The sequence below is a fragment of the Lytechinus variegatus genome, chromosome 6 (assembly GCF_018143015.1).
Source record: "Lytechinus variegatus isolate NC3 chromosome 6, Lvar_3.0, whole genome shotgun sequence".
Lineage (NCBI taxonomy): Eukaryota > Metazoa > Echinodermata > Echinoidea > Temnopleuroida > Toxopneustidae > Lytechinus > Lytechinus variegatus.
This window is the reverse complement of record NC_054745.1, coordinates 13,208,865-13,236,022: the sequence shown is the minus strand read 5'-3', so window position 1 is coordinate 13,236,022 and position 27,158 is coordinate 13,208,865. Positions and strand designations below refer to the sequence as shown.

General features: G+C 37.5%; 1 protein-coding gene across 1 annotated transcript; it reads left to right on the top strand.

The window, feature by feature from the left end:
* The first annotated feature begins 259 nt into the window (after positions 1 to 259).
* LOC121417032 (papilin-like) lies at positions 260 to 27,031 on the top strand. The gene is made up of 10 exons (XM_041610584.1): positions 260 to 2,141; positions 14,886 to 15,050; positions 16,504 to 16,524; positions 18,369 to 18,551; positions 18,798 to 18,920; positions 19,260 to 19,569; positions 20,188 to 20,468; positions 20,837 to 20,944; positions 21,407 to 21,595; positions 22,348 to 27,031. The coding sequence occupies exons 1-10, from the start codon at positions 2,030 to 2,032 to the stop codon at positions 22,545 to 22,547; spliced, it is 1,692 nt and encodes a 563-aa protein (XP_041466518.1). The 5' UTR covers positions 260 to 2,029; the 3' UTR covers positions 22,548 to 27,031.
* The last annotated feature ends 127 nt before the right edge of the window (positions 27,032 to 27,158 follow it).

Sequence of the window (27,158 nt, the reverse complement as noted above, 5' to 3'; positions counted from 1 at the left end):
TCTTTATGTTCTTGATATAAACCATTTATGGAGTGGAAAAAATTGTAATTAGGGGATTTTTTTGTTTTTACACATTATTTCATATTGGTTTCATTGAGCGCCATATTAATATTACATTTTTACTGGAAGCAATCGCGTTAGAAAGCCCCATATTCTACGGACGCGGTACAACCTGGATTCGGATATAAAGGCATCCTTTGACCAGTTTCCGGTTCCAAACCAACGAGCTTCCCTTCTTTATCCGGCCTTTGACAGCTATCTAAACCCGAATGGGGTCTGTTTAGACAGTTATCCGGTAGCAATAATCGATTAGGAATAAAATTGTTTGCCGTAATATAGCTGTGTGATCATATGCACAAAGCTCATTTCTGATAAGCACCAGGTATATTTCTGCCATACCAAACTCACCAGGTGTCCTGGATATCCCTTGCAGGATATATTCCTACTCCCAATGTTCGCAAGTTCACGGGTTGTTTAGGGGTGGCGGGAGATGGGTTCATTTTTAAAAGAAACTCATAAGCGAGGGAGCGAAGCCAAACTAATCTACTGAATATGGTAAGGAAATTTATGCTATAGTAGAGAGGAGGAAGCGTGACATTTCTGTGTTTTTCGATCCCTCTTGGAAAACTCACTTTTGGACATATCGATTAAGCCATCTAAACGCAATTGTCATTCCTCTGTCATCTTGATACTGTTTAGTTGTCCCATAGGTAGAATGAATTGAGTTCTGCGCTACAATGCTACCAATCAGTCTCAACCGTAGCCTGACTGTGCAGCAAAGGCCAAATTGCACCAATGTTACGTAATGTTCTTGGTCTGTGCTTTCATGATGTGACTTTTAATAAAACTAAAACATTTGTCCGTCTACTAACAGAGAATAACAACAAATAAGGAACCTTTGACTGGGCTATAAAGGATCGAATTCAGTGGATTTCATGAAATACCTGCGGTACACGTAACGATAAAATCTTGACACGTCGACAGAAAGTGTATAAACTGCGTTCCTTTTAGCACGTATGAAAAGGGCGGACGCTTCCTTTTTCTCGAATCATTGTGTGATTTTGGATTCTGTGCGTCGTCATCGGCCTTGCATCCGTCTGCTCCCGTGAAAGGGAGGCATCCATTTTTTTTCTCCGTTAGCGCCACGAGGGCCAACGACCTGATAAGGACCAAGACCAGGTGGCTGGTCTAAGTGAAAACAAAGTCACATGATAATGTCTTGAAGAGTGTGGGACAAAATAACCGTACTTCTGAAGGACTGCGCCATCTTGTTTCTCATATAGGAACCTTCAAAATAAATTTCGCATGCGAGTTGAAGATTGGTATATCCTGGCGCTGTATAGGGAATCTGTAACATCGGGATACTAGGTCAAAGGAAATAGATACATGATTATACAAATTCTATAGTAATTCAGTGATCACTTTGGCAACACTTATTTTGGTGGATCTTTCAAAGAAACAGATTTAACGGGAGAGTGATGCAGAGTGTGCAAATTGTATTTTAATATCGTTTTCTAAATGAAATGGTTTTTACGTCTAAGCAATAAGCTTATCAGTTATTTTCGACTTCTTTTTTTTGTGGACAGCGGGAAAATATAAAAAAGCTACTCTGATCGGATAAATGTAACACCGGGAATATAATTCACTCTTCAAAGAGATACAATATGACTATGTATCCTAATACGCATATTGTTATCAAGGTCTTATGGTAAAATTTGTAGTGTGACTTCCGATACCATTTTTAAAACACCTACGAGGAAGGAAGCCGTCATTGTTTTCTGAAGGATCTTTCATTGTTCTAGTAACTCCTGTGGAAGTTTCACGTGAAACATAATTTAACTACTAGTTGGGAATCTCCTCTCGAACAGGATTTCGGATAATACGGAATTTTACCGCACCAAATTGTGGAAATATTCTGGAGTACCGCGGGGAATGTCAGCCACTGTGGAACTAGCGACGCGCAAAGTTTGGTAAAGTAGAGGAATTAGTGTCTTCGAAGATATCTTCAAGTTATTCGCAATCTACAGCAATGGCTTCTGCAAGATCAACGTTGCTGTACTCACTGCAGTTAACAGTCATAGTTCTGCTTTCAGTTGCTAGTGTGCAAGCAAGACGATCTCGAGCTCGCATAAACGACTCTCGTAAGTGTGTGAGTGCGTGTGTGTGTGATTGAGTCCATTCGTACATATAGGCATATCAACGATTATCAAGAGTGGGGAGGGGTCTTTAATTTCGACATCATACATGTCATATGTGAAAACGGAAAATAGTTTACTAACACTAATGATAATAATAGTAATTAGTGTATGCATTTTGTGCTAACTCTTTCAATCAAAGAGTTGTCAAGCATTTGGTTTGCTGCATGTTTAACTAGTTCAGGGCTGAATCCGATGATCACATAAACTTTTAATTGAAAAAAGAAAATAAAAACAGAATCGACATACCAGATTCTTTGTGATTTGTTGCTTTGAAAGGCAGCGACCAATGACAATGATAGGGTTAGTTGATCCTGACAGAAAGTAGATTTTTCTTAAAGCTGAAAAACAGAATAAACATTTTGGTGAAGGTTTGGCAACATTCCATCAAATATTAACAGGTTTGGGATCTTTTTACCATATTGTTTTCCTTTATTTCATGACGTCACCTCGTAATTTCGTGTGCTAGCAACTCTCTTTAATATGGTCATGTGATATTAATTCCATAAATTCAACCCCCCCCCCAAAAAAAAGTCTAATTGTGGGTTCATTGCATAATCAAACACATGTCATACAACCTTCTGTATTTTGAATATTTTCTTTCATGATGAATCATTAAAAAATGAAATTTCTGGAATTCATATCCCGCGCCTTATGGGAGAGCTGCTCGAATATCACGTCACCCCCCCCCCCCCCGACCGAGACCACAATTTTCACTAAATCATCCTGTATGCACGATGATTGGTACCTGTACAATAATTTACCCTGTAAAGTAATATAAAACCATTACAAATATTTTTAGGATACTATTTAGAAGATTATATTAATTTTCTTGTTTTTATTTCACCCATAAAAATGTAATGCAGTACTTAGATTTATTGCACATCCTGCAAGTTTACATGAACTCTAGATAACCGATTTAGGGCGGAATTCCTTTTATCCATTACACATAATCAATTACATGTTATCTTGGAAGTTTGCACCAAGTGATGGGTAAGTTGCTTAAGTTTGGTGCAATATTTTTTTTTATCAACATGCACTTTATCAATTACACCTATTTATCATGGGTAGGATGCGGTCTGTCAAACTCTCTAAAAACCTGTATTAAATAGCACCGGACGAGGATGGTAATAACCGGAAGTAAAACATCCGAGTTCCGGATGAAATTGTTTGATTAAACTCCCGCAAGAAGGCGTCAATGGGTTTGCTCATTTGCAAACAATGTACAAGATGGTCAATGAAATTAATTTTGGTTGGAAGTGTAGGCGACTCGGAAAGGGGTTCGACGGTTACTCTCCATGATATATGGTGAAAATTTGAAAAAAACTCCTGTGGTGTTTCGCAAAAGATTTACTTGTGTCTTACGGTCATGTTAATAGTAACAACGCACACATGCTATTTAACGCGCAATTTCATTGCTAAATACACGGCAGCATGCGTCCTCCGAGGGAAATTTGACCAGATTTCCCCAGTTATGTTTAGATTGTCATTCTGAACTATAATGTAAGACTTGGTGAAATTTAGATAGATTTTGATTGAGTAATTGATGTATAAAGCTCAACGTTGTGATCTCATGGGGTCTAAGAATGCAAAACCTATTTGGCGTATCTCTCGAAACCTATCAAATGGGTGAACTTCAAAGTTCGGTAGCAAAACAAAAAAGCAAATTCAAGCACGTGAACCGCTGTTAAATTGTGCATATTAGGAATATTTCGATGCTAAAGCAACTCTGTGCAAGATTTTGTGAAAATGTTCATTGCGGAAGGTCGTTAAACAGCATTCAACACTCATTGTGACCCCCTTGAAAGCAGTACTTATTACTCGTTGGTGTAATTAGAATGTACGTTATGACAAAGGGCTAAGCACTTGGAAATAAGTGCCAAACATGGCTAACGCATTGCAGGGAAATGATAGGGGTGCCTAACAGCAGAAAATAGAGGGAATTTATTCTGTTAGAATGACGGGGAATTCTGGCTACCAAAATCGAAAACAGAATTAGGAAGTTGCACAAGAGTACTTCATCATTCCAAAATAGATTGTGTTTCCGTGGGAACATAAAAATTGCATAATTTATCGGCTAGTTATGACTGGTGAAAACTTTGATTGCAATTTATAGCCAACAAACACGAATTCATATTCTAACTAAAGACTCATTCTGAAATAACGTTGAATTAATTTGTAAAAGTTGACCTATAAAGTTGTGGTTTGACTATGGACAGTCAACTGCACTGTTAAAGTGATTGGTTAATATTGGTTTGACTTTAAAAAAAAATCTGAGCTAGAAGGTCACACTTGTCACCTGTGTCTGTGATATGTTATAAAAATGAAGCCCAGAAAAAATTGTGTTCGAAAATAATTATATAGTGCTTCAAAAATTGAAATATAAAGTGACCGGAAACTCCATCTTAATTTCATCCCATACCCTTATATGTACTATTTAGGCGTCTACAAGACGTCTATTTACAAAATCGGGGTTTGCCTTGTAGTTTTAGCTTTTCATTCTCAATAATGGGTGTTTTCAGGGTTTATTAGTTCTAATACATGGACTTGTACCCATGTTTCATCTTGGTTTGATAATTTTTTTAAATCGGCTGCTCACAAAGTTAAACAATACCTTTAAAGTATTGGGTAAAAGTGCTCCATTAGGGTAATTATGACCGCGTCTAACCAACATTGGGCATTTCTTTTGGGCATTTTTGTTTATCCATGTGATGAAAATTTTGTCCATTCTTAAGTATAATTGCTGCTGATTGTGTTTATTTCGCTGGACAATATGCTTCCCGCATTTGGTAAAATACTGGCCTGTTACAAATATGTTTGCAACATATTTGGTGTAATTTTACCTAACTAACATGCATGTTCCCATTTTACCTAATATTGGGTAACTTTTGTTATGGTGCATGAAGAAAAAAAATTATTAAGAGAAAAGCATGGGAAAAGGCTCAATCTGATATATATACATATCATTTCCTTAATATCTGAATACTATCTCAAAATATTTCACAAAAATCAGTTTTTAACTTTAAAGGTAAAAGAAAGTAAATGCGGCAAAGATTTTTTTCATGAGAAAGTCTTTTAAATCAAGGTTAACTGTCGCCATATTATCATAGATCTAGATCCCGTACATTAATGAAAACTTGACTTTGTAAAATCGTGATAATTCTGATGATCACTATCACAGAAGAACATAATGTGGGGCAATTTACTAATGTCACTAGGAAAAATAACCGAAATTTGATGGGATTCCTACTTATTTTGCTAATTATTCAGCAATGTATACTTTCTTCCAGAGCCATTTGACACGCACACACACACACACATATATATATATATATATATATATATATATATATCATATGTATATATACACATATACATATATACACTTCGGTGTTAAATTTTATTAGATTCTGTTCGAATACTTCTAGTAGTTGTCCTTAAAAAAAATCAAACATTTTGGTCACTCGGGAATTCTAACAAACCATTCCCAATATGCCATTTTCTGTCCCCTTTTCTCTCATTTACGGGAGATAGGCATACCAAAGGAAACAATTATACAACTAGTTATCCCTCATCATTACTTCGGTACATCAAAACTTCTTTTTATAAGGATGGGCAGCGGGGGGGGGGTTCAGCCAACCCCCATTTTTTTCCAAAACCGTTTTGCAATAATGGTCAGCCCCCTCCCCCTTGAAAACCGTTCCGCGGCCCCTGTTAAAGTGTTCTAAACAGATAGGTACATAAATACATAGATCAATTGCTATACAAGAACTTGTTGATGTTCATCATCCGATCATTGTTGCCATACTTAGGAAACGTATGGTAAAAGTGTTCTGCGAACATTTCTAGATGAATTGATAAATCCATAGATAAATAAATTACAAACTGACATAGAACAAAGGCAAAATTCAACCATGATTCTACAAAATAAATCTGTTGCATGAAATATACTTCCTTCCGTATGTAAGCTACGTCAGTGACATTGGACCGATATATGATAGAAACGTCCAACATTAGTTGTAACCTACGTACTTTCAAATTAGCATCCAATATCATGAAGAATATGAAGAACGTATCACTAAACGGGGGTAAATCAACGACTGAGGTAATTTTTGGTCTATATCTTTATGCAGAAATCAATATTGAATTCCAGTCGCTCACCTCATTGGGTATTTTTCCGCGCTTGGCAACGTGCGCGCGTTGCTGCAATCAACGCAACACGATTGAACATTTTAAATTCACTTCAATTATTGTGATACATCACACATATTCTGGATAGACTTGCTATTAATTTCATTGGTCATGTACACTCTAAAAACAAGAAATGTTAACTTAACATTTGAAAGCTTGGAGGAGTGACAACATTTTCTAAATGTTGCATTTACCACTTTAAATGGTTCTACCCAACACTTAGAATGTTGGATTCAGCTTTATACAAGGTTGGATGTAACATTTGGAAAAGGTTGTCACTCATCCAACCTTTCAAATGTTGATTTAACTTTCGAATTTTTAGAGTGTACAAATGTAATAGCCTGCGTAAAATCAACCTTTTCTATGGTAAAAAAATTAGCACATGCACAAAAAAGATTGGTTAAAACAAGGAGTTACCAACATGTGGTTAAAATAATTATGGTGTCTTTTTACATGTTTTATCCAACATAAAATGTTGATAGGCACTTACCGATAAATGGTTTCTCTGGTTTTTTCAACACAGCAAAATCATTTTCTAAGAGTGCAGGCAAAATGACCTATACTGATCTATTGACTCCTATTATATATATTTCTTTTCACAGGGCTGTTTATTTTGAAACGAATTACACGATAATAATACAATATAAATTATGTTCATACATGTACATATAATGTATACAATCGATGTGACAGAAATAACGTTTTAAATGATCACGGGATCGGCATGATTAACATAATTTGCATAATTATGTAAACTATTATATTCGTACAGTGTTTAATATTTTTCCGTGGTATTAAACAATGTTACAATATAGCACGCTAGATTCCTCTAATTTATAATATGTAAAGATAATAATTTGAAAGGATTAAAAAATATGTATCAGAGTCATTACACTGCAAAAACAGAATTCTACTTTCATTTTTACCTCAATAATCTGCGTGTCTTTTGTATATGTATATCCTTAAATTTCATATCATTGAAATTTGATATAACACCTTTTGGAAATAAAACAGTCCATACCGTGGGCAATGAGTCATAGTTCCATCACTATTTCAGGATTTGAATGATTCAATTCAACCCCGCCCGAAAAACATTTAAGTGAACTACCACTTTCATTGTGTGACTACATATATGTGCTGGATTGCTTTAACAGAAAAAAGGTGTGTTTGATGATATAAAATATCAATAGTCTCTACTGTTGTTAAGTAACATTTTTTTTTCAAATGTACGAATTGTCCTTTGACTCCCGCTAATTAGCTAGAAAACAAATATATTTTTAAACCCTTGTATAAAATATCGTTTTTTTTATGTGTTTTTGTTGTATGGATTGAACTTGCTTTATCTGCTAATCATAATGGGTCCTGCGTTTATTTTATTGGAAATGAAAAGAAATTAAATTGAACTGGCTATCAATAATTATCATGAAGATCTTATTATCATCATTATTATTTTTGTTATTCATGCACCATTTCTGTACGATTATTATCATTATTAATTTATATTTTGTTGATTATATATATGCATACATATTTCTTTAATGAGGCATTTCCCCCAGTGAGAATATCAGATTCTAACTTCACCTGATGAATCTTAATGTAGTTACGAATCTGGCGTAAAACCAGAACTACCCCCCCCCCCCCCCCCCCCCCTCTCTTCCTGGTTTCCAGTGGTGTGTAACTGATGAACAGCATTTAATAAAACACAACCCTGTAAAAAGATATGTTTTTTTTATGATTGTTTATATTCTACATTTACGTTACGCATAATAACAAAGTTTCGTGGCCCAACTTGTATTCAACGCATGAGTGAGCATTATCATAACCAAGGTTTGAGTGCATCGACCCGATCTCACATCCGAAAACACCCGACTCTATTTCCGGAATCACCCGAAGTATGAATCCGGTCTCAGTGCGTATTGTTTTCAAATCAAATGCATGCCTAATGGTTCGCTTTCTGTTAACGGGATATTGCCTTGGCCTTGGGTACATAGAGTTCACATTTTCATATTTGATTCAACAATTTACTTAAACACATGGTTGCACTTAATCTTTTCAGAAATATAGACATAACAACAGGTGCGAATTTCTATAGGGAGTTACATTGTTTTTTGCATCTGTTGTTTTAGACTGAAGAACTGAATTTAGCAATAGGATATCAATGAAGATAATAACAAGATAATGCCAATGTATGAAGATAAGTCCAGAGCAGGCTTTTAAAATTTCAACGTGGACATATTCTACGACATCATGCACGTATTCTGGGTGTGGCCCCGAAGGGGGGAGCGCCAAAGAAAGGAAGGACAGAAAAGATAAGAAAGGGGAACAAAGAGTCAAAAGAAGAAGATAAAGAGAAAAAATGGGGTAAGAAAGAAAGAAGTAAAATAAAAGAAGCGTGGAGGGGGTGCTGAATTGATTTTCTACCTAGCGACGGCAAACTGATGCTCGACATATAGGGGGGCCCGAAGCGGTGATAAACCTAGGGAGCGTCGAATTTAAACGTAGTTTTTCCCAGAGGCGCCGAACTAATGTTCGACATAGGGGGGGGGGCGCAGAATTTATGTTCGTCCTAGGGGTGCCGAGATAATGATTAACCTTCGGGTCGCCGAACTTATGTTTAAACAAAAGGGACGCCGAATCGAACTAGGAGAGGGGCGCCAAATTAATTTTTATGACTAGGAGGAGTGGTGCCCGTGCCCCAGAGTAGGCAAAAAGGAGGGTGTCAAACAGAGGAAGGGCAGAAGAGATAAGAGATGGGGGAAAAGGATGGAAAGAAGGCAAGAAAGAGAAAATGGGGTAAAAAGGAAGAGAAGGAAAATAAAAGAAGATTGGAGGGGGCCGCCTAGAGGCATCAAACAAATAAATGACATAGGAAAGGGGCGCCGAACTGATGTTAGACCTAAGAGGCGCCATATTAATGCTCCTCCTAGGGACGTTGAATTCATGTTTGACACAAAGGCGTCGAATTGATGTTCAACCTAATGGGGCGTCGAATTGATGATTTACCTAGAGGCACCGAATTGACGTTCGACTAGTAGGAGGGGTGCCCGGGCCCCAGGGTAGGCGAAATGGGGCACCAAAGAGAATAAGGACAAAGAATAAAAGGGGAAAATGATGGAAAGAAGAAGAGAAAGAGAAAAAAAAGGATCCGAAAGAGAGAAGGAAAATGAAAGAAGAGTGGAGATGGGCGCCGAATTGATGTTCAACCTGGTTGGGCGCGGAATCGATTTTCGGCCTAGAGGTCGCCGAGTTTATAATCAACCTAGGGGCGCCAAGATGGTGATTGACCTAGGAGACGGCGATTTTGTTTTACCAAAGGGGACGCCGAATTGAAAATCTACCTAAGGGCACCGATATGGATGTCAATCAAGGGGGCGCCAAATCGATGTTCAACCTAATGGGGCGTCGAATTGATGTTGTAACTAAAGGGACGCCGAATTGATAATCGACCTAGAAGGGGGTGCCAAATTAATGTTTGACTAGGAGGCGGGGTGCCCGGACCCCTAGGTAGGCAAAAAGAGGGGTGCCAAATAGAGAAAGGACAGAAAAGATAAGAAAAGGGGAAAAGGATGGATAGAAGAGAAAGAGAAAAAAGGGGGTAACAAAAAGAGAAGGAAGATAAAAGAAGAGTGAAGGAGGCGCCGAATCGATATTCTGCCAATAAGCATTGAACAGATGATCGACTTGGGGGGGGCAATTCATGTTCGACATAGGAGGCGTCGAAATGATGTTCAACATAATGGGGCGTTGAATTAATGTTCGACTAGGAGGTGGGGTGCCCGGGACCCAGGGAAGGCGAAATGGGGCACCAAAGAAAAGGACAGAGAAGATAAGAAAAGTGGAAAAAGATGGAAAGAAGAAGAGTAAGAGAAAAAAAGGGTATGAAAGTAGAAAAGGAAAATGAAAGAAGAGTGAAGAGGGTGCGCCGAATTAATATTCTACCTACATGTAGGGGCGTCGAATTGATGTTCGACCTTGGAGATTGGGTGCAGAATTGGTGTTCGGCCCGGAGGGTGCCGAGTTTATGATGGACCTAGGGGCGGAAATATGATGATTGACCAATGGGAAGGCGAATTGATGTGATACCAAAGGGGGCACCGAATTGATAATCGACCCAGGGGCACTGGGATTGTGATCGACCTAGGGTGCGCCAAATTTGATTTTCGACGTAGGGGGGTGCCCGGGGTCCCGGGTAGGCGAAAAGGGGGAGGGCGCCAAAGAGAGGAAGGAGAGAGAAGATAAGAAAATGCGAAAAAAAGGATGGAAAGAAGAAAAGAAGGAAAAAAGGGGGTGAGAAAGAGAAAAGGAAAATGAAAGAAGAGTGGAGAGGGTGCGCCGAATTGATATTTTACCTGAGGCATCGAATTGATGTTCAACCTAGGGTACCGAAGTGATGTTCAACCTGACGGGGCGTCGAATTTTGTTCGACCTAAAAGCGCCGAAATTGATTTTTACCCAGAGGCATCGAACTAATGTTCGACATAGGGGGCACCGAATTAATGTTCAACCTAGGGGTGCCAAGATAATGATTGACCTCCGGGGCACCGAATTGATTGTTTACCTAAAGGGACGCCGAATCGATAATCGACCTAGGAGGGGCCCCCAGGTAGGCAAAAAGAGGGGCGCCAAAGAGAGGAAGGATAGACAAAATAAGAAAAGGGGAAAAAGATGGATAGAAGACGAGAAAGAGAAAAAAAGTGGTAAGAAAGACATAAGGAAATAAAAGAAGAGTGGAGGTAGGCGCCAAATTGAATTTCTACCTAGAGGCGTCGAACAAGTGTTTGACATGAGGGGGGCCGAATTCATGTTCGACCTAGAAGGCGCCAAGTTGATGTTCGTCTAGGGGCGTTGATTGACGTTTGAAATAAGGGCGTCGAATCGATGTTCGACCTAGGAGGGGGGCACTGAATCGATGTTCGACTAGGTGGGGTGCCCGGGCCTCAAGGTAGGCGAAATGGGGCACCAAAGAAAAGGACAGAGAAGATAAGAAAAGTGGAAAACGATGGAAAGAAGATGAGTAAGAGAAAAAAAAGAGGGAAGGAAAGAGAAAAGGAAAATGAAAGAAATGTGGAGAGGGGCGCCGAATTGATGTTCAACCTGGTTGGGCGCGGAATCGATTTTCGGCCTAGAGGTCGCCGAGTTTATAATCAACCTAGGGGAGCCAAAGTGGTGATCGACCTAGAAGACGGCGATTTTTTTTTACCAAAGGGGGCGCCGAATTGATAATCGACCTAAGGGCACCGATATGGTGGTCAATGAAGGGGGCAATTGATGTTCAACCATTCTTGAAGGAATGAAACATGATGTGTAATATCTCACCTTGTGCAAACTGTGGAGACTGCATTTTTATATGGGGAAACCCTAAGTTCAGTGTATAACTATACTGCTTTTTGCAATTACTGAAAATTGACTTTCCCAAAATAGATTCAGAAAACGGGATGTGAAAAAAGAAAAAAGTGGTTTGCCATTAAACTTCTTTTCTGAAAAAAAGTGATAATGGAAAAATGTCAGTTACTGCGATTCCCGTAGGGGGCGGATGGAGGGCGCCAATTTTATATTCCACCAGGGGCGCCAAATTTATGTTCGAATGTGACGTAAAAATGTTCGAATCGCTTGCTTCTAGCGAAATGCATATCCCTGTCTAAAAGGATTAAGTGCGGCTGAAAATTTACCGCTTTTACGTTTATAGGAATCATGTTCGGGGTTACATAGACATATAGCTTCTATTTAGTTTACGAATTTCACGAGATATTAAGCAAAATCCTGGCGGGCAAACTTCACAATTATGCGCAAACAACCAGGGCGATTTTTTTATTAATATTGTAATTTCATTCTTTCCCCTGCATTGCATTTGAGCATTTAGCCCCGTTTTTTCGTTCACATATAGGCCTACTGTACAAGAACAAAAAGGTTCGTTAGATTTAATTCATGGCAAAATCCATTTAAATTATCTTCGTCCCTGGGGGCCAGTCAAATGTATTGCTGTACACATGCGTGACCAAGTTATTTTCAAGCATCCCCTAAACAATTTTTTGTTCTCTGTGTGCAAAATAATCCCTAAACAATTTTTCCGCCGGTTTTATTAATACATTTTGCCCCTGAAGAAGTTGTCGCGAGAATATGACCCCGGGGAAATAGCTTGGGATTGGGGACATAGGCCTACCCTAATCACGTTTGGCTAGACTTAAGACTTGAATTTTCTTTTTTTGATACACTTAACGAGTGCACGCGTGGCCTGCGTCCGAAACTAAAAAAAAAAGCACTTTGGGGATCATGCATGTATACCGCAATATATTTTACTGCCCCCCCCCCCAGCCCCGGACTTGGTCTGCTTTTCAAATAGTCATAGGTCTCTTATAAATTTGATGTAATTGCTGTTTGGTCTGAAACCTTGTCGAATATCAAATTGGTGAAGTTTTTATTATCTAGTGTAATTTCCTTTTTTCTCCAAATATCGACATCCCACTAATGATTGTTTGCTCTATGCAATTTTAGTTCTGATTCACGAACATTTCACGTAATCTATAAACATAAGTTGGACAAAATAAATGTTAATGTAATCGAAAGAGGTATAGCCTTACCGGGAATAGTGATTGGACAAAATGTTAAGTACAGACTTGTTGCAAATGCACTAGGACGATACCTTCTGGGATGAAACCAGATGGGAGTTAGACGGCGCAGCATTGGCGTACAATTGGAACGAGGGCTTGATTCCAACCCCCCCCCCCCCCCCCCGCCAAAAAAAATGTGTCAAGACCAAGAAAAAAAATCTTCCGCCTTGCTCGCTCGCAGCTTTTTTTTAATAGAAGTTTGAGCCTAACCCCATTCCTTGGTAATGAATATATTTTGTCCATTTACGCTACTGCAAAGCAGTGTAGAGCAAGAAGAAATTTATCCTTTCGAAGTTGCACTAACGCCTTGTAGAGGGTGAGAAATATTATTGATCATGAATGTAATAAGTAATATCAGAATGACGATTAAGATGGACATTTGTCAGAACAACTTTTTCTTCTGACAAATTTTAATCAAAAAGTGGTTCTGCCTAGCAACGATCCCACAGGAGAAAATGACTCCAGACTGATAAAATATATACGTTGTATCCAATAACAAAAACGTCGGTTTGGATAACATCGTTAGTGGCATCGATGGATCTATTTATCTTCAGCCCAAGGGACTTCTTACAGGTGTAATTGCCTTGTCCCTGAAGATTGTATCCTTCCGCCTTTCCTTCCTGTTAAGATCAAAGGCCCTGGTTATTTAAAGCCCAATTCACTCTAAATACTCACAACCTGCTTGTGATTTGACGTAAAATATAATAAGTTTCATCTGGGGTGAACTTAATAATAATGATAATGATAAAAAGTATTCATAATGGGCACTTTCTCATGGATCATTACTCAAGGCGCTACATATTGAATAAACAAAAACATTGAAAATAATCACAATTAAAATCATCAAGCATAACATTCATATGAGGAAAAGCCACGGCCTTCACTAATATTATTAACTTCACGTTAAACAGAAAGTAAGCCATTTTTCTTTTGTGTTAGTGTTAGTTTTGTTCGCTGCGGGTGAACTTTTAATATACAGGGTGACTTGTAATATCATAATTGAATGTGACAGAATAAAAAATTGTATATATATCTATATATGTACGTATAATATATACAGAGAGAGATACAACATCTTGTTGTTCTCATATCAGGTTATGCTTTTCATGTGTTCCTGTTGGTGATTGAAAAAAAATCAACATATTGGTTTCCGTAGTGCATATAGCATTTTCATTTTATTGATGTACGATAACACATCAGTGTGGATAAAATGCCAAGTTCAAGGGCATAAGTTCTGTGCTGGGAATCGAACCCCCGATCCTCGGATCTCCAAACAAGCGCCTTAGACCACCCGGCCACAGCGAATGGGATTCCAATGATGACGATACTGTTGATTATAAGTTACTGATAATGAAGATAATGATGGTGATAGTGGCGGTGGTGGTGGTGGTGGTGATGGTGATAATGAGCAGGACATAATGTTGACAACCGTTACGTGGTGGTGATGATGATATTATAAATACACCAGAAATATTGCAGGATTTGAGTTTTAACGAAAAATAAGAGTAACTAGTACCTAGAATAAAGTATATTGACGAAAGAGAAAAACCTTACAACATGAAAAAATGGAACTGGTGATGAAAAGTGAATATAAAATCTTACGAAGAAGACAACAACAGGCAACACTCTAAAAATTATTGATTGAAGTGACAGTTCTCTTGGTTAATATGAGTCCGACTTATAAAATGGGTCAAAATCAACCAAATTCCTGGTAAATTTCAACTAATAATTTGATTGATTTTTTTCTTGGTCGGACATATTAACCAAGGGACTGGTAATTTTTACCAATCCTTTCTTTTTTTAGTAAAGATAATGTAAAATCATCATCCCACATGGCAATGTAAATACAGCATGAATAAAAGCTGAATTTCTTGTTAATATTTTTTTCCAGGTTTCATGTATAAGAAGGACGGAACATGCCCAGCTAGTGAGGTGGTAAATAGACTCTCGAATGCAGTTTGCGATAATGAAGAATGTGTATACGATGCAGACTGTGAAGGCACAGAAAAATGCTGTATCAACAGCTGCGGAGGAAGATCATGTGTGGTCCCACAAGGTGAGAACTTATCACCATTTTTCTTCACATAATGATCCGACCTTGTTTGCATACATTTACAAATTAACATCATTCTACAGTTAGATAAGGTTTCCAATATCGTCAATCATATCAAGATATCTTAATATCTAAAAGGTAAGATATGAAAATATCAAAATCAGGTTCTTTTTAAATTGAACGGAAGAAGCCCTTGTTAAGATTCCTCTTTATCAAAAAAATGGTTACACTCATATATAGCTTCCCTTTTTCTTAGCCTCCTAGAAGTCAATTATAATACAATGTTACACAGTGTGATCGGTGTGTTCACATGGTGAACGTTGTGAAAATATTTTTCACTGTTAAAGTGTTCGTATTTAACAGTGTGAAGATATTCTAACACTGTGGACATTTCGACAGTGTGACTGTTCACAGCATCTTCGCATGTTCGACCATGTGAATTTGTGATTCACACTGTTGGAAGGTGATTGTAGATTGTGTACCACTATGTGAACAGACTGTGGCACACACTGTGGTACACTGTGTTCATTTTAACATGGAGGTATGGTGTACCTACACTTAAAAACAAATCAGTCAAAAATGACTAGTTAATAGGGTCAGCTGGGAGCAATTGTTAATCTAGTCATATTTGACTACTTTCTAGTCATATTTTACTAGAACGGAGTTATTTCTGACTAGAATATATGTCAGAAATTCGAATATCGGTGATTGCCATATCAGTTGCACCCAGATGACTACCAGTCTAGTCAATATGACTGATTTGTTTTAAGAGTGTAAGAAACCCTATTCAACGGTGCGAAGTTGACGGCTATTTGACCGCGCCAATTTAAGAGTTCTTTAATAATGCTCTGAAGTCTGAACAAGATTTCTTTTCCATGAATACATATTATTGTTAGCGATCATGATGATGTTTTTTATTTGATAGATTTTTACTAGCAGGGATTCTTTTTTTTTTATTATTGCCTTTCAATTGCGGCATTCACACGTTTTTGCTTTGAGGCGAGTGGAAGGGGTGTTATCGTTTGTCAAAACCATGGTTCTCTTGGAAGAGAAAAAGAAAATGTCAAGCAATAGAGGACACAAACAAGAGTTGTCATGAAAAAAAATCGGAAATAAGACTTTTGATTTTGTTTTCTATTTCTTTCCTAACTGATTTTCTTATTGAGTAGTCACGAAACCACCGTTGCTATTACCAAGCATCATGGCAATTATTTGATTAGATTTGCGAATACCTTACTTTACGCAATTGAAGTCATAAAAACAGTAGTTGACGGAAGTCGAGTTGACGGAAGTCGATTACATAATGTATTCGGTTAACAAATACATGATCCTATTACAATAACAAGCATCTTTGTATGTTCATGTATCTTGTTTTCTCACTCCCTCTCCCTCTCTGTCTTGAATTTTTCTCTTTATATTTTTTTTCCTATGCTTATGACGTCTCGCGGAGGAGCAGATATCGTAACGGATCCACCCGGTAAGTCTAGATTATTTTTTCTCCCCTCTCTCTCTCTTTCAATTCTATCGAGTACAGTCACATCAACGAAACCGACTTTTAAAAAAAATGGTGGTATTCATCGAGGAAGAAAAACAAAATGGAATATATCTGGTTGATCCGGAAAATGTTTCGCTGTTGTCAGTGTTGTGAATGTGGCATTCATATTCTTTCAATCTTTTTCTACGTGATGATGATGATAACGAAGATGATGATGATGACGGTGATGATAAGGGGTGGATCCAGGATTTTCCAAAAGGGGGTGAGCACATTTCCCCTAGGGAAATTTGACGAACAAATAAAAAAAAATTTCATGAAAAAATAAGGTCATTTCGGACCAGCAAAAAAGAGGGGTCGTCACTTGTCTGTGAACGACGTATTCCCATTTTAAAATTCCTGTAATTTTCAGGGGGGGCACAGGCCGGATGTTACCCCCCCCCCCCACCCCCTCCAGGAGGATGATAGAGATGATGGTAATAATGATGATGATTATGATGATGATAATGCTGGCGATGATGGGGTTGATTATAAGGATGATGATATCCATATTTACGAGTTTTAAGTCACAAAATCTTGGAAGTGTCTGCATGAAATAGTTGTTTTTCTTACTGGACACCATGGTTTATGTTTTCTTATTTTGTTTGTCAGTCGTATTCCATTTATTTCATTTTCTTTGTTAATTTGTTTATTGAAAAAGTAAAGAAATCAAATTATAAAAAATGAAATCAAATACAACGATACACAGTATAGTCCATGATACTCTTTACCAAGGTCTTTATAAAGTAAAACGATCGACCTTGTCATTGAAACCTTATGGAAAATGTGTAACTATTAAAGAATGTCAATCCAGGAGACATATGAAAAAGTAACTATACATAGCTTCTGAGCACAGCTGGTATAATAGCACCAGGAATTTATTTCGGAAACACCCACTTCCTTCCGAATATCATGGAGTTGAAACTTTATTCCTCATTGTTCGTTTTGGTCTGAAAGCCCAAAAGTTCGCGTTCGAATATACCACATTTTGTGGACACCGTAAGTAACCCCATACAATCATAACGACGATATTCACGGCACATATGTTTTCCTTTCCTTTACGAATGTACGTCCTAAGAATCAGAGTCAGAATTATAAAGCCACAAATGATTTTATTGATACACAAATAAGTGAGTTTTCATTTAAATAAGACCTATCTGAGATTATACAAAGTGTGTAGCGCGGATGTCGACCAATAAGAGCAATTCACTCATTAAACTCCCCTTTATGTCTTTGAATACATCTTATTTACATTACAATACATTCTAAAAACGATATCCACTTTTTGAGGGATTTGTTTAAGCCCGTCCCCACTAGGGTACCTATGGGGGGCAGGGGGCACACTGCCCCCCCTGACGAGTTTCAACCCATGCAAGGGACGTATCCCTGCCCCCCCCCCATGACGAGTCACAACTGATCCCTGGCCCTCCTGTGAAGTTTAAATTGAAGACCTTTTTTTTTGCTTGCTTGTCAATTTTTTGTGGTACTAAATCCTTCATTTGTGGTTGAAAGACCTTTTTTGGGAGGGGGCTTGTCATTTTTTGGCGGACCTTTTTGCCCCCCCCCCCCTTGTGGAAAAACCTAGGTACGCTACTGCCCGTCACTCTAACAAATAATGTTTAAATTGTTTAACAAGCTGGTTTAAAGTTTTATACAAACTGTTTAAAGGATAAAACAATTTAGTCAACAAGCTTGAATAATTGTGGAAAAGTTTAGATATGTTGTTAGAGTGACGGTCTTAAAAAACATGCTATTCTTTATTTTTTATTTCATTTTTTTCTACTGTGCAGTGATATCAGAGGTGGATGATCAGTCAGGCTTGTTGACTGTCAATGAAGGAGAAACTGCAGTTCTTTACTGCAATGCCTCCTCCAGGATCCCGACATCCTTTGGCTGGATTCTTATTCAACCTGGAGCGAGCGTCCCAAATATTGATGTCTTTCCCCCTGGCTCGGCCACGGGAAACAAACAAGGTAGGTCATACATATTGAGTTTTGACTCTATAATTTGTACGACTAATCTAATCGGGAAAAAAATCAAACTTAAGTGTCTCAATACATATTTTCCAAGTTTATTGCAATAGATACAATAGATGAAATGGTACATTTAATTTAAAGGTTATAGCCCAAAGTGTATGTACACCTGTATGCTGAATGTGTAAAGTTTTAACAATTGAAATTAGATTTGTATTTTTTTTACTTTCTAAAAATGACCTGCAGTGTCTAGCGATGGGAGAATAATGACAGTGACCGGCGCCACGATCCAGGATACGGCTAACTACGCATGCGTGGCAGCTTCCTTACTTGGTTACGTCACAAGGTCTTACCAGCTATTCGTTCATGGTGAGATGTCTATAAAGTCGTTTTCTATACAATATAAGAACTCATTTGTTATCATTGTGGAAATGAAATATATGTAAATGCAATAAACTTGCTATAACAGACAATGATAAACTACGCGAGAGTTTCCCCCTACATCGAGCTCAGCTATCAAGAATAAACATCGGGAAAGCAAAACATTAACCCCTCCCCCATTGTAGGGTGCATTTTCCCCTTTGAAAAATATGTTAAATGTGAGGAAACTCTGCCCCCCACCCCTTAGATCCTCGCCTGAAATGTTGGAATTACTACATGTATTAATTGATATGGAAAAATATATTTAATAATTTATTATATAAACAGCAACAGGATCAGGAGGGATAGTTCACCCTCCGGGCACGATACGTGGAGAGGATCAGCCACTCGCTGCAGCGGGAGCAGCGAACAGTAACCCGGATGTTGCATCTAATTGGCCAGAACTTGTGAATCCCTATCTGACCGAACTATCACAGCGGATATCAACTACGCCCCCACCGACAGCGGTGCCTACCCCAACAATGGCTAGCGTGCCTCCCGGTGGCGGTGGACTGGATGGTGCTTTCCACGGCGTGACAAACTCAGTGTGCCAGCAACCAAGAAACAAGGGAACATGTAACAGCCAAGAGCAAAGATGGTAAGCCCTTCTGCCATAAACAATAAGAAAGAGAAACTGCAATTGTTTACCATTCTAATGCAACACTGGGAACACCCGTTCGGATGGATGTGCTGCCAGTTTTGGACTCTGGTGCACAGTTCCACATTCTGTTTCCCCCTTAGTGGGTATGACTTTCACTGCGCTAGGTTTCTTTTAATGCCATGCGATTTTCTTGGCGGAACCCTACATACTGCAGCTGAGGAAACAGGATAAAGTTTTTAAAGAAAGGAAATAAAACTGGAATATATATATACGCATGATCCGTATTTTTCTCATAAACAGTAATCTCTGGTTTGATAATACTCCCCCATATCAGACTAAATGAGACAAGCACAATGTTGAAAATTTCATAAAAATCGGATGTAAAATAAGAAAGTTATGACATTTCAAAGTTTCGCTTATTTTTAACAAAATAGTTAGATAAACGAGCCAGTTACATCCAAATGAGAGAGTCGATGTTACATCCGATTTTGATGAAATTTTCAGTGTTGTGCTTGTTGAATTTTTCTCTTTTTATTCAAATCAAATTTTTGTTGAGGTGGACTTGTCCTTTAAGGGAAATAGTGGAATTCTATGAAGACGTCTTTTACTCCGTAGGTTTTTCAACACATCGAAGGGCAAATGTGAGCTTTTCACCTACAGCGGTTGTAATGGTAATCTGAACAATTTCCAAACCTACGACGATTGCAACCGAACATGCCCGCCTCTCTCCGACAACCCGTGCGAACAGCCGATCACGACCGGACCTTGCCGAGCGCGTATCATGAGATGGGGCTATGACAGCAACGCGGGAGGGTGTGTCAAGTTCGTCTATGGTGGTTGCAGGAAAAATGGAAACAACTTTGGAACGAGAGAGGACTGTGCCGATAGGTGTATGCGTAAGTCTGAGCGTCTTTATCTCATTCTATGATAAACAAATATTTGCTACAAATGCCAACTCCCCTCCCTCTATCTCCTTCTCTTCACATATCACTCTAGCTTTCCTAAAATCAACCATCTCTAGGTGCCGCCTAGCATAAAGTCATCCACATCAACTGATCAACAATAAGTTTTATGAATACAAATCGGTTCAATATTCATATTATCCGCAATATACAGGCATATTAAACATCTATGTAGGAAAAAAGTTGTATACACATTTAAAATAGAACCTTACGCAGATGGAAGGTGATGATCAAATTCAATTGATTTCTTGTTAATATGATTTTTTTCTTTTTTGATTTTCTAAATTATTTCATTTATGTAGAATCAATGATGATCTATGAGACCCTGCAGCAGACATCGAGTGCTCGGGTCGCAGAGTGTCGTTGCACAAGGCCTCGACTCAAAAACTGTTTTTGTGCTTCTGAGTTCGGTGAGTAAAACCCGTGCACACAGCCTCGGTGGGTGTTTCATTATATCAGTTCATGAATTACAAATGACTTTATGCACGACTTGTGCTAAGATCTACGCAGCTATCACATAAACATGTTCCAGGCGTTCGTAAAGTCGTACTTCACGATCAGTATTACGGAACACCAACCAGTTCTCTGCCCCTTGTTTTGAAGTAATAAAGATTTAGTATATTCTACACAAACTGTACATTCCCTAAATCCTTTACTTTATTTGGTAAACAAACGATGATTAAACAGATATGAAGTACGTGGTATCTTGGGACTAAACACCATTTGCTGTCAGTGCTTGTGCCCCCGAAGATAGAGGGCAGTATGACAACTTTAACGAGACCCTCCCTTTAACGGCTGGTTTGATTGACAAAATAAACTCCAATATCTACCTTCTACAACAAATTGACCAAACTTATTCTCCTTTATTGCAGCAATCGAAGGGACCGTTATTCAGAAGCACAACTCCTTACGTGGTGACATCCTGGTCGTAGAGGTCGCTAATGTCTTTAAACAAGGAACCCTGTCGCTGAGGAAGACCGAGAGATTAACAAATAACGTCACAATCATTCGAGACATGTCACAAATCGGGAGGAGTTGTCAGTGTCACAGCCTTGAACCAAGTGAGCACTCTTTTTTTATTGATTAACACATTTTGGAGCGTTTTGTAATAAACGGCGGTGTTAAAACTGACACCAATTGGTGTTAATAGAGGACCACACCCTGAGGTGTTAAAATTACACCCTAGAGATTAACATAACACCAAAGAGTGTAAATGTAACTACCAAAGGTGTTGTAATAACACATATAGGTGTAAAACTAACACCACCAATTTAACAGAGGTGTAAAATAACTGGTGTGGTCCTCTGTGTACACCGGTTAACACCACAGTTTTTGCTGTGTATACCATCATTGCATGAATAATAGTGGTTCGTGTTTACCAAATTATACACCATCATCAAATAGATAAATAAAATTAACAAACGAATTATATATGAATTAATACAATTCTAGATCTGTTCATGTTGGGAGCTACTGTAATGGAAATATGTCAGCAGGAAATGAGTGTAAATTAGTGGTTTAACACAACCGGCCATATTGCGATGATTTGACCTTGACATTCACACATGGTAACTCATTCCCTTCATGAATCTAACGAAATTCTTCCACTTGCAGTTTAGATAGTCAGGCACAGACAGAGCTGATTTAGATCAATAGGGATATAGTAAGTGATCTATATTTCTTCAGATGAACTCAGTTTATAACAGTCATTCTGAATAGCCGTTTCTTAATTTTCTTTTCTTTATTGGAACGGAAATAGTAAACTTAGTATCAGATATTTTTTACCTTTATTTTCCCTTCATTATGTGAACAGATAGCGTTCCATACATCATCATGGGCTACGTCAACACGAGGGGAGATGCGGAGATTGATTCCAACTCTTACGTCAGTGAGGCAACACGACGGAGATCAAACAAACTCGGGAGCCAAAATATGAGACCGCAGTACTGTCGGCAAGCCTCGCGCCAGAGCCCCCGCGAGAGATCGGGCTCTCGAGGACGACAGGAACAATAGAATGGAGGACGTAGAGGGCGTCGCAGAGTCACCAGACAGTAGTAGCATAAGAAGAAATGACCAGTGGGATGGTTTCTTACGATGCGTCATTCCATTGCGCCTATCAACAACGTTGAGCCCAAGAGGTTCCGTCGAACACGAAGCGACTGTTCGCTAATTTAGCAACTGCCTTAAAGATTCAACTGGCATTCGATGCAACGATCACAACATAGATGAGAGTGGTATACTGCACAAAGGAGATCCGTACAAACGGGAGAACTCGTATCCCCGAAGACTACCTAAATACCCCCAAAGAATCTTACTTAGCCTTGAAATCAGGCCACCAATCTCCGAAGCGTTGGAAAATTGTGCAGTGATTGTGAATCGTATCCTGCACATAGATAATCATGCAAAGACGATCTCCAACAATGCCAACATTCAAGTCAATATACTGGGAACTTTTATGTATGAGTAATGATGAGTCAAAAAAAATTAGGGCCATTTCTACATACTGCCATCAAAGTATTTGCCTGTTTGTGTATCTCAACTGCATGATACCATCTGGTCCATGCTAGAGTCTGTTAACGTAATGGATTGACGCCTCGGTAATGACCATACTTCTCATATCTAACTTGTATCTATTAACGCTGTAAATCATTGTACAGGTTTTTACGACTGATTATTATTTGAATATCCACATCATTACTCATTATTTTCAGTTGAGGTAAAGATATCGAAAGTGGTCCAACAGATTATTTCTTATTTTATCATTGTCAAATTCGTTGGTATCAAAATATGATTCCGTATGTTTTGGAGAATCATTTACTCTTTGACAAGGGGCATTATCTTACTAGACAGAAAAACCCGAAAACACTTATTACTACAATATGATTCTCGTAATGAGAATGCAAAAGGCGGAGGGAAGTATCACTATGCATGCGTGGAAACGGCGTTCATTTGGTGCAGTTTGTTTTGTTCAATTAAAACTTGTTTGTATTATTACGCGTTTTCCAAAACATTCCCGCGCTGCAACATCAAGTCCATAATAAATCAATGCATCGGCATTTTGAAACCGTAAGGGGATGGCACATAAAGGATAAAAAAAACCTGGAATAAGTTGGCTGGTAGGAAACAGACAAACAAAAGAAGCAAATTAATGAAATTCTGAGAAAAAATAAACAGCTAATGATAAGATAGTTATTAGCATTTGAATGTTTGGATCATGAATGTTTTGTTACCCCCCCCCCCCCCACCATTGGCAATACGACCAATATTTGTCACAGAAGTAAAATATATTTATTTTGTCCTGACCACTGGAAATACACACCCGAAAATATACTTTGCTCATTATAATGATACTACAATTTCTTTTTTCATGATATATTTCATGAAACCTGTATTACATGCCCATCCATGAAAAAGACAACTTTTGATTTATTGATAGACTTGATAAATGTGACAATCTATGTCAAATGTGTAGTTAAGTTTAAATGGGGAATTGTACAACTGTAATATCAGAATTGTTGGTATCATTGCCAATGGAAAGATGTCCACGTAATTAGAGATATCAATATTCAAATGCTTTAAACTTTAATTTTTTGACTCGTTTGATTTTTTTCTGTTTTCATGCAAGCTTACTCGATGCAAGGAATAATTATCCTTTAATCTTAGTTAGATATGGGACAATTTATTAGTATCTGAATTAGAATTGGAATTGCTTTTATAGTTGTATTTGTTTATGTCTTCTATTTTTTATTTAGATGTTTTTTTTCTCTATTTTACTTTCTTTGTTTAAAAGGGGTAAAGGTTATTTGTCGTTTTCTTTTGTTCGTTGTTGTCTTGTTTATCCAACAAATAATACTCAATTTCTTGTCTTGAAGAGGAAATGAAAGTTACAATCCTTGAAATCATCCTCAGATAATTATTTTCTTTAAATCTTTGCCGGTTATGAGGACAATTTGTGTTGAGCTCTTATTGAAAATGTGCATGTTACATCAGGGGAATCTTATTTTAAACAGAAGCATATCTAGCGAAATCATCACCAGGGGGGGGCAAATTACGTCATTTTTATATCTAACGTTGAAATCACATCCTTTCCACATATCTACAAAAGCGGATTCTTTATTTGATTTTTTTGGGGGGAGAGGGGGTATTACATTGATTTTTCCCCATCCGTCTCTCTTTCTATCTTCTTCGTTTTCTAAACGTTAGCACTTAAACCCACTCCCCGAAATTGGAACCGGGGCACGTTTATCTGTGACCCCACTGGATATGCAACTGATTAATAAATGTATTTGACAACTAATTTTATATGTAAAGGCATGTTAACACCATTCATGCCACAATTTGTAACAAAAGTTTAATCTTTCACGATTTCCGAGATGTTGTTGTTTTTTAATCTATCTTTATCATTTCAGATAAATCAAAACTGATATATCATGCATCACATGAAATCAAAAGTTCAATCTTATCTATATTTACAACTATATTACGTACGCATTGTAATTACCATTATTCTTATCTTGTTAGCAGGTGTCTTTTTGTTTATCATGAAATGCCTTGAGTATCTTATTAAGAGCCCGTTGCATAAAAGTTACTGGTATGGTAAGTTTGCCTTCCAATGGCTACTACCATGGTAGTTACCCAACAGCCAATCAAAATCAAGGATTTCATTAAATACATTGGATGGCAAAGTAAAAACACTTCTAGCTTTTATGCAACGGGGTCCAGAAAGGAAAATAATCCTGTAGAATTTCTTATATTTCTGATAAAGAAATAAAAAATGCATAATTAATGCTTGATGGAATATAATTTCATCATGCTTTTATTGTAATGATACCATAAAAATATGTCTAAAATTCTTGAAAATAGATAAAACTGAAGATCGTGTTGTTATTTAAGTTGAAGATATATTAACATAACAAGAGAAACTTAACAAAGGACAGTTATGAGGGGCAGTCTTTATCATGACAGAAAAGTATGTCGCATACAAACACAAGAGTGTATTTATTTATTTTCTTTTATAAAGAGGATAATTAAACCAAGCCCAATAAAATAGTCATTAGAACTAAAGACTTTTTCATTTTAATTATTGTATATTATGAAATTCAGTGCTTGTCCTGTCAAAATGGATTTTAAAATAACAAGTTACTTTTTTTCAATACAAATGTCAATAGTTATGCTAATTTGGGTTGATATTGAGTAATATATAAGTATCATACCAGGTTTATTTTTATGCCAGTTGATATATTAGAAATTTGGGAATGTATTACAAAAACATTTTACTTCTAACAAAAACAATTATGATAAAACGATCTTAATCCGGATCAACAGTTCAAGTTTTGATTGTATTATTGTTGTAATTTGGGTTGATTGTTTTTTTTAAAGTACTGTACATGAAAGACAGATTCACATCATTTCACAATGATACTCTGAAATGGTCAATAATCAACGAATAAATACAGTTTCATTTACATTTATTTGCTCTTAATGGAAATGTCATTTTAATGATAATAATGACAGTGAATATTTTGGAGCTCATTGTCTGGCAAAACGTTAATGTTAGCGCAGTCATGATAGAGATATGGGTAAATATGACTTATGGGAACGGCATAGCTAAGATTAAGAAAGTGGGCAAATTAACATTATATTGATATGAATGGAATCCAACGTAATTGCAAAGTAAGGTATATTGTTAGACATTATAGATGTTGTTATTAGAATACGATCTACAAGAAATACAAACATGTTCAGATTAAGTCCAATGGTAAATAAGCACAAGTTAATTACAATAAAAAGTTGGGAGTTCAAATAGTTCATTCAAATGAACCCTGCTGGAAAGTGTCACACATTTTGATCACCATGTGTTCACATGGTGGACTTTGTAAAAATATCATTTATCCTGTTCATTTGCTCAAATTTCACAGTGTGAAGCCATTTTCACACTGTGGCCACCTCGACACTGTGACTACTTAAAGCGTGTTCACATGGTCGACTACGTGAATATGATAGTCATACACACTGTTGAAAAAAATGCGCAGGTTTAACAGTGTGAATGTGATTTCACAGTGTGTTCCATACTGTGAACACACTGTGGGATGCTGTGTTCATTCCAGTAGAGAAGTATTACATTGTCGTACACTGAAGCAATACATTTAACTGATAAATATTTGATAATACGTATCCTTCTGAAGTAAATCTGAAATCTTTTTTTTTCTTCAAAAATTGTTAACCTTTTATTTCCATCGCCAAAAATCGTATCAATCTCTGAGAAGCATCGGCCATTTCAAGGAGGCCTACATTGTGTTTTTTTCTGGTTTACTTTAAAGTACTAACTCTATAAAAGAAGTTATCATGGGGGTACATATTAAGCCTAACGGAATAAGCCCATACACAGGTGCCTTATAAAGGATTCCAAATTCATAAATACAAGGGTTCTTGTATGTCTTCATGAATTATGTCATTAAATGTAATAAATATATTTTAAATCATCCAGTATAAAACTGGGAGTCTTGGACATGTTGAATATGTAATTACTTGTTTTTCAAGTTCCGTGTGTGCAGGATAGAGAATCTTATGAGCCTATAACTCAAAGCTATTACGCTTATAAGATTTTTGGTCTCTCAACACCAC

Coding starts and splice junctions, on each gene's coding strand:
- LOC121417032 (XM_041610584.1), top strand. CDS start 2,030: ATGGCTTCTGCAAGATCAACGTTGCTGTACTCACTGCAGTTAACAGTC. Junction 16,525..18,368: donor TATCGTAACGGATCCACCCG/GTAAGTCTAGAT, acceptor TCTACTGTGCAG/TGATATCAGAGGTGGATGAT. Junction 19,570..20,187: donor AACAGCCAAGAGCAAAGATG/GTAAGCCCTTCT, acceptor TTTACTCCGTAG/GTTTTTCAACACATCGAAGG.